Source organism: Dreissena polymorpha, chromosome 14, assembly GCF_020536995.1.
Source record: "Dreissena polymorpha isolate Duluth1 chromosome 14, UMN_Dpol_1.0, whole genome shotgun sequence".
Classification (NCBI taxonomy): domain Eukaryota; kingdom Metazoa; phylum Mollusca; class Bivalvia; order Myida; family Dreissenidae; genus Dreissena; species Dreissena polymorpha.
Genome location: NC_068368.1, coordinates 34,449,686 through 34,461,559, shown reverse-complemented (window position 1 = coordinate 34,461,559; position 11,874 = coordinate 34,449,686). Strand labels below are relative to the sequence as shown.

At 34.2% G+C, this 11,874-nt stretch overlaps 1 protein-coding gene across 3 annotated transcripts in view; it reads left to right on the top strand.

Moving 5' to 3' along the window:
• The first annotated feature begins 6,603 nt into the window (after positions 1-6,603).
• LOC127857773 (F-box only protein 9-like) overlaps positions 6,604-11,874 on the top strand; it is a 116,469-nt gene continuing 111,198 nt past the window's right edge. For all 3 annotated transcript variants that reach the window (XR_008038624.1, XR_008038625.1, XM_052394430.1), the window contains exon 1: positions 6,604-6,744. Coding sequence is in view for 1 of the 3 variants with exons in the window: in XM_052394430.1 (XP_052250390.1) it covers positions 6,742-6,744 (3 nt within the window). In the remaining 2 variants the exon portion in view is untranslated. The remainder of the gene's footprint in view (positions 6,745-11,874) is intronic.

The window sequence follows — 11,874 nt, the reverse complement described above, 5'->3', positions numbered from 1 at the left end:
GTGCAAAATACGGAGTCTATTGCAAAACCGATGATCTACAATCTATATCGGTGCGTTGACCAGTCAAACTTGACAATTACTCAACGGGTAGTGGCGCTTAATACAAAAGTATAGAGATGGATAGAACTATAGATTATATCAAAATACAAGAGGATATACAAATTAAGTACAATAAAATAGTATATAATCAGAGTATTTAAGGTTAGAAGAGATAATACAGATAAAGTACACAATACTACATATTTAAATTAGGAATAATAAGAATAGATACATAGTAAAATGAAGGAAAAAAGAGATAATCCCAGCTGGTAATACAATCAGCTGGGAGTGAAACCCATTGTTAGAAATGCAGCGTCACTTGCTCCATCTTGAAGGATACCAAAGAAGGGGCCTCAGCTATTGTAGCTGATAGTCTGTTCCACACTTTGGAAGAAACTGAACTTAAAGACATCTGATGATGTTTTGTAGTGGTGGTATGCCAAGCTGTGCATGTTCCGACGTGTTCGCGCTGGTGTTCTGATAGGTAGGCATCACTTGATATGTCAACAAGTTCATGTATGATCTTGTACAGAATGACCAGCTGGAGTTTTGTGCATCTGTCCTCAAGAGACTCCCATTGAAGTAGATGCAACATATCGGTAACACTGCTGGTATTGCGGTAACGGTTGGAGGTAAAACGTGCTGCTCTTCTTTGGAATATTTCAATTTTCTTTACTTGTTCTTTTGTATGAGGGTTCCAGATTAATGGGCAGTATTCTAAGTGGGGTAGGACTAGTGTCTTATAGGCATTGACTTTTGTGGCTTGAACACTGGGTCGAAGTTTTCTACGTAGAAAGCCCAGCATGTTGTTAGCTTTCTTGGTGGTTCGGTCAATATGGGTGTTCATAGACAGCGTACGTTGAGTGAATGTCCACACCAAGGTATTTTGTTGATTTGTCCACAGTTAGGGTTGTTCCTTTCAATAGGTATGTGTGTTCCTTAAACCTTGGAATTTGATTATCTCCCAGGACTCTTTCTGTGACTTCTACAGTGCTATGTATTACGCCATTAAACACTCGAGAAACTGTCCTTTATCACAACCTATAAAGCTCCATAGAAGAAGACACCTTAACCTGCTACTTTTCATGTGCGGTGACGTGGCACTTAATCCTGGTCCGATACGTTTTCCCTGTGGTCAGTGCTATAAACCTGTAGCCAAAAACCATAGGGCTATCTTTTGTGAAGCCTGTCTACAGTGGGTACACATTAAATGTGAAGGCATCTCACCCGATGATTACATCAAGATGGGTAAAAATGACACCCCTTGGACTTGCAACGCCTGTACTCGCTTCCATTTCGCAGACTCCTTCTTTGATCTATCTGCAAACTCAGATCCTTCCTCTTCACAAGAAACATCAGTGACAAATGACAATATATTTGACTCTCTATAAGTATTACGACAAAAACATCCTACTGACTTCATCTGTGCAAGCTTAAATATAAATAGTCTAAGACACAAATTTATTTACATCAAAGAATTACTTACAGATAACATTGTTGACCTTCTGTTTATTTTAGAAACAAAAATAGATGACTCTTTTCCTGATGCAGAATTTGAAGTTGATAGTTACCACATATGGCGAGCTGATAGAAACCAACATGGAGGAGGTATAGCCGCATATATACGGTCTGACATTGCATGTGACAGAAAGACAAATCTAAAATTTAATAACATCGAATCGATTTCTATAGAGGTTACACTTGGTAAATTCAAATGGATAGTTTTTGGCTGCTACAAACCACCAGTATTAGACAATGAAACCTTTCAAAAAGATTGTACTTTGATCTTAGATAAATGCATGAAAAAATATGACCATTTGTTACTGATTGGAGATTTAAATTTTGATATAATGAGTAACAGTAAAAGTCAACCATTACTTGATGTATGCGATATCTTTAGCCTAGAAAATGTAATTACAGATCATACTTGTTTTACGAAAAATTCAGATCCAAGTCTGGTAGATGTCATTCTAACAAATAAACCAGAACTTTTAGGAAAAACTTGTAACTTTAATTGTGGCTTAAGTGATGTTCACAATCTTATTGGTGTGCAGCTAAAACATAGCATACCCACCAAAAGACGAGAATATCGAAATTACAGAAGTTTTAAAAATTTTGATATCATTTCTTTTCAAACTGAGTTAGAAACACAATTTTCACGTGTCGACTTTAACGAACCAGATGTAAATAAACTTTATAATACTTTTGAGGAACACTTTTTAAATGTAGCTGATAAACATGCACCAATTAAAATGAAAAAAGTCCAAAAGAAACCAGTGCCATATATGAATAAACAATTAAAAAGTGCAATTTATAAAAAAAGAATGCTCCATAACAAATATTTAAATAACAAGAATACAAAAAATTGGGAAAACTACAGACAACAAAGAAATCTTGTAACCAAAATACAACGTAAATCTTTAAATAATTACTTCATTGAAAGATGTACAGGGGGATGCAAATCTCAGGATTTCTGGAAAACTGTCAAACCTTTTTTTAACCAACAAAGGCAGTAATATCAATAAAGACACTATTCTAAACGAAAATGACAAGCTTATTACAAATCAAGAACAAGTAGGGGAAATATTTAATAACTTTTTTGTAAACGTGGCACAAAACATAGGAAATGAATCCATAACAGTTGATGAAAATCACCCTAGCATATCTATGATATCCTTAAATATCAAACCTAATCAATGTTTTACCTTCAACCCTGTCAGTGAAGATTTTGTAGGAAAGCAAATTGGAAAACTAAACACTAAAAAGGCAGTAGGCATTGATGGTATATCAAGTAAATTGCTGAAGGCAGCTCAACCTGTTCTGACAGGTCCTTTAACCGTTATTATAAACTCTAGTATTAGTTATTCAACATTCCCTGATAAACATAAAATAGCTCAAGTAAAACCATTACATAAAAAAATAGTGATTTAGATAAAACAAATTACAGACCAGTAAGTATTTTACCCACACTGTCCAAAATCTTCGAACGATCAATAAATGAACAATTAACAACATATTTTAACAATCATTTTAACCCTTTTTTATCTGCTTTTAAGAAAGGCTATGGTTGCCAAACTGCACTTTTAAAAATAATAGAAGATTGGAAAAAATCCTTGGATGAAAATAAATTTGTTGCTGCAATTTTAATGGACCTATCTAAAGCGTTTGATTGTCTCCCTCACGACTTGATACTGCTAAAACTTAAAGCATATGGTATGTCCGAACACTCAACCGATTTGCTAAAAAGTTACCTCTCACATAGAAAACAGTGTGTCCGTATGGGAAATTTAAATAGTCAGTTTTTACACCTATACAAAGGAGTTCCTCAAGGGTCTATCCTTGGGCCGGTTTTATTTAACATTTTTATAAACATTTTTTATTTCATTTCAAATAGCAGCTTGTATAACTATGCTGACGACAACACCCTTTCATACTCAGGACAGAATTTAACAGACGTTGTTAGTACTCTTGAAGAAGATAGCAAAACATTAATAGCTTGGTTTTCAAACAATAAAATGCAAGCCAACCCAGATAAATTTCAAGGCATTGCCATTGGAAAAAAATCTAGAGAACATATTACATCCTTCAATCTTGAAAATAATCATACTATTAAATGTGATGAAGAAGTAAAATTATTAGGTGTCACAATTGATTTTCAACTTAAATTTAATAGCCATATATCTAACATATGTAAAAAAGCCTCAAGGCAATTAAATGTTTTGAAAAGAATTGGAAAACACCTTTGTAAATTAGGTAAACTTACCATCTATCATTCTTTTATCCTATCTAGTTTTAACTATTGTCCTGTAGTATGGCATTACTGTGGGGAAGTAAATACAAAGAAAATGGAAAAAAATTCAAGAGAGAGCACTAAGATTTATTTATGACGATTATGTTTCAACTTATGACGATTTATTGAATAAGTCAAAATTACCTTCATTAAAAATTAGGAGACTAAGATCAATTATTTTGGAAACATTTAAAATAGTCAATAATCAAACTCCAATTTATCTTAATGACCTTGTAAATCTTAAATCTAATTCCTATTCTTTTAGATACACCAGAACTGCTGAAATCCCCCAAGTAAGAACATCAAGTTACGGCATCAACTCTTTCCGTTTCGGGGCTGCCAAACTGTGGAACACTCTCCCCCAACATTTCAGGGACCAATTACATTTCAACCAGTTCTCCAGTTTGGTTAGCTCATGGGACGGTGAGAGCTGCCGCTGCTCCTATTGCATGTATCAAACATAGATGCTAAATTTTGCTTTTTTGCTGTTGCTTGCATGCTCTTATGTTTTCATGCATACTGTGATATATGCTTCTTTTTATTTGGCTTTTTGTTGCTAGCTCGTTTAAGGTGCTACATTTTTTTAGATTTTGTTGCTTGCTTGCTTTTGTGTTGCATGCACACTGTGATATACGCTTTTCTTTTTACTCATGCAACGAATTTTAATATAAATATGTAAGTTAAATCATTATAAGTAAAATATACTTTCATTAAATATGTAAGTGCTTAAATTTTGGCTTTTTGTTGCTTGCTTGTTTAAGTTGCTAAAATTTTGGCTGCTTGTTGCTTGCATGTTTCTTATGTTTCATGCACACTGTGATATATGCTTTTTATATATAAGCTTAATCATTATTAAGTAAATATACTGTCATCATAACTATTGTAAATCCTTTAAGTAAATAATTATGTTTTAATTATTTACTTACATTTTTATGTGTTTATATCTTTTATATAGCTGCTAAGTTTTTATATAGTTGTTAAGTTATTTTATAGTTCCTTAGTTATTATCATGTGCTTTGTTAGTAAACTAAATATGCCTTTGATATTATAACAAGAAATATGAAAATTTATTTATTGATTTATGCCTTGTACATAACCATATTACTATTTGTATGTGTCGGTCAATAGCTATACATAGCTAATGTTATACTGTTATTTATTGTTAACCGACTTGAAATAAAAGTTTGTATCTTGTTTTGTATCCTTGTGTTCTATCGGACCTCGCTTCCGGGTGACTCTAAGTACACTGCATTTCTGTGGGTGGAACTCCGTACCCCATGTTTGTTCCCATTCAGATAGGGTTTGTAGGTCGTTCTGCAAGATGTCACAGTCCTCTTTGGCGATAGACAATTCAGTCATCAGCGAACAGCCTTGAAGATGACTTAATTCAGTCCGTCTGGTAGGTCGATCGTTGATGAAGATGAGAAATAGCAGCGGCCCAAGGACAGTACACTGTGGCACGCCGCTGACGACCGGAACCTGATCAGAGGTGGCACCCTCCACAATGACCTGCTGCGAACGGTTGTACAGGAATGATGAAATCCATCTGTGGTTGCTTCCTCGGATGCCATAGTGGCCCAATGTTTTGAGAAGGCGCTGCGCGGTTTGGGACCCGGTCGAATGCTTTGCTGAAGTCGAGCAAGGCCATATCGGTCTGGATGCCTTCTTCAAGTGAGCACGCAAGCCTATGACTAAGCGTTAGTAGCTGGGTCTCACAGCTTCAACGTGCTCTGAAGCCATGTTGGAAGTTGAAGAGGATGTTAATTATGCTAGGTGCGTTAAAGTGGTGCTGACAATGACGTGTTCCAGAAGTTTACAATGACGTGTTCCAGAAGTTTACAGCAGAGACTGGTCAAAGACACGGGTTGGTAGCTGCTGGCCTAATATCTTGAGCACTTCTTAAAGATGGCCGTGACGTTGGCTTGGCGCCAATCTTCTGGGACCTTACATTGCTTCAGTGACTCGTTCAAAACCAACGTCAGGATAGGTGCAAGCTCTGCAGGGCATTCTTTTAGTATCCGAGCTGGTATCTAGTCTGGCCCTGTGGCGTTGTTAGGGTTACTTTTGTCAGGGAGTTTCTTAACTCCTGCGATTGTCACCACAATGTCACTCATGGATGGAAATGATTGTCCTGTTGGTTCTGGTACAAATGGGTCTGCTCTTCTTTAGCGAAGACAGAAGAGTATTTGCGATTTAGGATGTCGGCCTTATCCTTGGCTTCGTTGAAGAGCCGACCATTGTCTTTCAACGGTGTTATTCCTGTTCTCTCTTTTCTTAGTGATTTAATATATATCCAGAATCTGTTTTGTTTACTTGGCTGGCTTACATATCTGAATCTTCAATCTCTATTATGTTATTTATATATGCCCAGTATGATTGTCTTTCCACTTCCTGGGCTTGTCTTTTTGATTCTTTATACTTTCTTAGGTCACTGAGATCATGATTATCTATCAAATACTATTATAAGAATAAACAGATTTCGATTGTGTACTTGAAGTTTATGAACATAAGAAAACACGACAACAAGTAATTGATATCCAACGTGGTTGAAAACATTATAATACATAATAAATAACACATTTAACAAAGGAAACAAAAACTTTATGACTTTCGCATTGTGTCTTTTATTGTCATAATATATATTATATGAAAGATTTGACAAATAAGTATACATTTTGACTGAACTTAATTGGGCCCGATGATTTCCGTTAAACGTTGCGGCATCGGGCAATAAACATACCCTGCGCTGGTGACCGACTAACAAAATCCAAACACACGGAGCAGGGAACCATCTATCAAATTTCATAACAAAATGGCAGCTGTCAGACGAGCCTTGATTTTTGGTTCTGTTATTTTGTATACTTTCCGTGAACTAGCCATCTGATTGACTGCTGGACAATCTCAGTTTTAAGATGGTACTACAATTCTTCATTCTGCGTTAAATTTTGTATGAAAAGTATAAAGTTTAAATGGTTTTTGGTTAGTTTGCAATAATGCAACTCCCTGCCAGTGCAACAGCCTGAACAGGGAAGAAAAACTCTACGACTACATATACTATAACAGTATACAAGAGATAGATACAACTATCCAAAGATCTATTAATAGATCTTTGAACTATCGAATTTCCTGCACAACATCACGGTCTTAACAAAAGCAAAAAATCGCTTCCAAAAGCATTGATTACACCAAATAAACGGTATCCTCTATTCCTTTAACTTCGTGCAGCCCTATAAGATCGTGTACCTTTTTATGACATAAACTTATGAGCAACATTCGAACGCACGTGCCCGAAAACTGTTCACTTTTGTAACGTGAGAATTTCCACAGCCGATAAGACAACAATCATGATTAAAAAAAAACAATAAATATGATATAAATTATCCGTTTGTCTGACCTCGTTCCAAAGAAATAGCCTAAACAATGTTTAAAATCTGCACATTTCCTTCACAAGACGGCTATGTTTGTCAATGTTTTGATCGTAAAATGTTGTAAGAGTAGTTTCCCTTGGAGGCCCGTCTCGAATTTGTATTTTGCTCTCTGTATTTTGCAAAACAATACGATTAAAGTATGCTGTGTATGCGGAAAATTTTACCCACACATGATGACACGAGACCATACGTTTTATCGTGTCCGGCCTATTGCGATAAAGGTTCTCACTGCGTTAATTTGGGATTTTGTCACAAAACAACTGCCGTTAGAAGAGGTGACAGCCTTTTATGCCCCCATTGTGAATAGAATTTTATTTAGCTATTTTCCGTTAGTAAATACATTTTATCTAGACCTCTGAATACAGTTTTCACAATTCATATTTCGTTTTTATGAAGACCAGTTTTGTTTAAACCATTATTTTCAATACAGTTTATTCACGAAATTCATCTAAAACAACACATATTAAATACAAATTAATACATATTCACAAAAACATATATCGGCTATTATAAACACATCCCAGGGCCTCGCTGTGATGTCATCAAAATCGGTGCACGATCTTATAGGGTAATTCTGTGTGACGCAGACTACCATATACATGAATGTTTAAAGGTACGTAACTCCATTATTATTATCTGTCAACCAACATATTTCACTCGTTATTTGTTAAACAAAAGATAAATCATCAAGTATATATCAAGTTTAGTTATTGTCTAATAATTTTTCATGAAAGATATGCTATTGAAATTTAAGGTGCACGAACTTATAGGTTTAGAGGCTAGTCGGTATAGACGAGTTAATTGTTATTGTTTACATTCGTGATTTTCCGTGCATGCGCACTGACTGGTTGGCAAAAAACACTGGTAACAGTAACGTAAAATATGTATAAAGGGCTTTTGTTTAGTGAATAAATTTGATAATAGTGCAAATATATCATATTTGGTACCAAATAAATGTATATTCACAAATAAAATGTCATCTTCATAAAAATACCAAGTAGTTATAATTAAGCAAAAAGAGTAACCGTGTTCGGAAGACTAAATACTGACAATTCCACAAGACAAAACAATAAATTAGCTGTATTCTTCCTGATAATAAGACTTGAATTAATTATATTTTAACACTAATAAAACATATATTAATTTTATTATAATTATATGTGGTGTGGAAAGTGTTAATTTTCATCAGCGATCGATAGTGTAAGAGGCGCATTTGATCAATTATAAAACAAAGTCCTAAAAAGGGGAATACATTGCTTTTTTAAAATATTGTGGTAATTTTATTTAACATTGAATGAATTTTTGTTTCGTTTACATTGAATGACAATATAAATACAATTTAGCATACAAATGGAAAAACCCTGCATAATAATTATGCAAATTGAACTGTCTTTGCATGTATATATTGAAATCCCTTTAATAAAAATAAATTAAGGAGTGATAACAAATGTAACATTTTATGATAAATGCGTATATTTAATTTATTTAATGAAAGTAGTTTTTACCTTATTGTGATTGCTTGTGTTCATGATAGTGTTTCGTAGACTCCAGAAATGAAGAAACTTTACACGTAATAGCAGAGTTTACTTTTGTCGGTACCCGTTAAATACCTGAAATGTGTAGCAGTAAAATTTAACAATATTTAAAATGTATAGTTATTTAACAATGTATTATTATGATTAAACTGGCTAATCGATATAAACACTAGTTCCTGTTAATCCATTTCCCAATAATGTCTCCATTTTTGTTAATGTTAAAAATATTTTCATTGAAGCAACTGATCAGTATTTTTTAGCTTTAAAATTTGACTTAAATGATTGCTCAATGTGCCAAGAGATGACATGGAGGTATCGTAACTTATGTTTACTGACCCGACACTCGTCTGCAACATGTGGTTTATGCAGAGACCCAAGTATAGGTCCCAGGGTTTATGACACCATGTTTTGTTTGTAATTGTCTGGACAGTATCCGATCATAACGAGATAATCGGTTTGTGATAACAAAGGTGCAATTAAACACCGGGATATAAATGCTTCAACGAAGAGTGTTACAATTAGTGTGAACAATTTAATAAAACAATTTCATTGAACAAGAGAATTTATTTAATGTGTAAGGAGGTAAGTTGTTTAGACACATAAAGGTTCAATTCAGTTACACTATGTCGCGTACATTAAATCGACCTATTGGTTGTTTATTTTCATCCTTATTTGTCTCAGTTTAGTAAATTTAATTTATTCTGAAAGAATTTAAATTTCTGAGAATTTATTTAACTAAAATGGTCGCGAAGAAGTGCCAATTAGAGAGATTTTTGTGTAACCACATACCGAGCTCTTAGATTGTGTTCCACTACCGAGTTCGTTGTTAGTAAAAACAAATAATAATAACAATATAATTGGATCCAAAGATGCATTTCCTTGCATGCTAATGTTTTATTCAGACATAATTATAAAAATTATATTTGATATTGTGCATGATTATCATTTAAAACGCTGATTTTGTAAACCTTCTCTATATGCCCTTATAATATGAATTGCACCTCATTTTGCCATCCAGTGGGCGTAGTCTAAACTTTGCAGGTGCGTGTGACATCACTCGTTAACTCGTCTATACCAACAGCCAAGACATTAATCTTTCAGAAAATAATAAACTATTGCAATAAAAAGTATTGAACAAAGCTCTGAAAGTGTTTCTCATTTGTGTTTATGCATAAATTACTGGTCTAACCCCATTAACACATCAATAGTTTGAATAGGGTACGAGTTAACTTGGATACGAGTTGACTTCCATGCGAGTTTACCAAACAACGTGTACCGTGCGACTTGACTTAGGTACAAGTTGACTGTAAACCACGATCATTCATTAAATTAAAACAAAACCTTTTATTCAAAAAAGCTAAAAAAATCTGTACTTGGACAAAGGTGCATGCCGTAACTGAAATCTGATAATTCTAGTTGTTATTTCCATATTCCTGTGAAATAAACCTCTTTTGAAGGTGCATATTTATTACTGGCTAGTTTCTTTTCATAGTTTAATATTGCATAATTACAATTAAATGTGATTGTTTGCTCGAAATTCGTATAAAACTGCTTCAATGCTACGATAAGAATTGTTTACTTTCATTTTGGATGATACACTACATGTATTTCAAACATGCAATTTGATCGGGTAATTCTCCACTGCAGTAAACAGCTAGTTGCCAATCACTCGCGTTCCATGTTACATTACTTAACATATTGCATACACATGCTTGAAAATTGTAGATAATGTAAACAATTTAATATTTACGGCGTTTTTACACTTATGCAGTATTATTAAATTATGGATCAAAATGTGTCCATTTGGTTGTGCACACCTGTGTCCGCGTTCGCAAATTTTTACATTTTTTCGTGAAACTTCTGTTTCAAACAAAACTATTAACGAATTTACTGCCATAAATATAGTTTTATTTGGAAAGATAAATGTCTTGGCTGTTGTTATACAGTTTATTTGGTGCAATTATTGCTTTTGGAAGCGAACATTTTGCTTTTGTTCAGACCATGGTGTTGTGCAGGAAATTTGACAATTGTATCCCTTGTATATATTTGTAGTATGTAGAGTATTTTTCTTAAATGTCCCTGTGGCTAGTGCAAATGACCAGCAAATAACAACCATGAACCATCATATTTCAAAAGCACTGCAAATAATCAAAAAATTGCTAATGTGCTGTTATTATTACTCCACTTCGACACTATCATTATTGTTATTATCAGTACTGATATAGGGATTGACTGTTCAGAATGCACATGGTAGGTTCTTGTTGAGTCGTGGGTTCATTTTGGCTCGTGGTTATAGAGCTTGCATGAAATCACGTGATATAACGTTCCTAAATGATGCAGTAGTTACGGAAAAAAGTTTAGACCAGGTCACCATCCTTTTGCTGTTTAAAAAAGCGAGAAAAAAAGGTCAATATTGTAATTCGTCAGAACTCTTCATCAAATATTTCCTATTTTTTGGATTGTTCTAACAGTTTTCCTAAGTAACACACTATTTTTCATTTATGAGTATTTTTCATACTACATCGTCTGTTGACATTTTTTCACAAGAAATTAACCTCCTCTTCAATGTCAGTATAAAGGCTATTTACAATATGCAAATCTTGAAAATGTTATTGCCAGTCAGAAAACACGGCTCAACAAGAAACTGTTTTCAAGATGGTGAAAAGAAACTATCAACCTAATTGATTATTTATTTTTTTAATTACAGACAATAAACATTTGAAAAAAACAACAAATATAAAGACCAAAGGTTAATAATTATGTTTATAATGATTCATAGTCATACCGGTATTTCAAAAATATTGGTGATGTAACAACGTTATGAAAATTACCCACGATCTAACAAGCATACATGTATAGCGTACTTTGCTTGATCAGGACTTATTTCATCTCGGAACAGGGCTCTATGTACTTGCCCTGACCTAAAATTAACTTGCCAGTGCATGTTATAGCCTATCAGGGTTTTTTATTAACCAGGTTTTCCGAAGGAAAAAACTGGTTATTAGATTGGCGAATGCGGGCGGGCTGGCTGGCGGGCTGGCGGGCTGGCGGAATAAGCTTGTCCGGGCCATAACTATGTCGT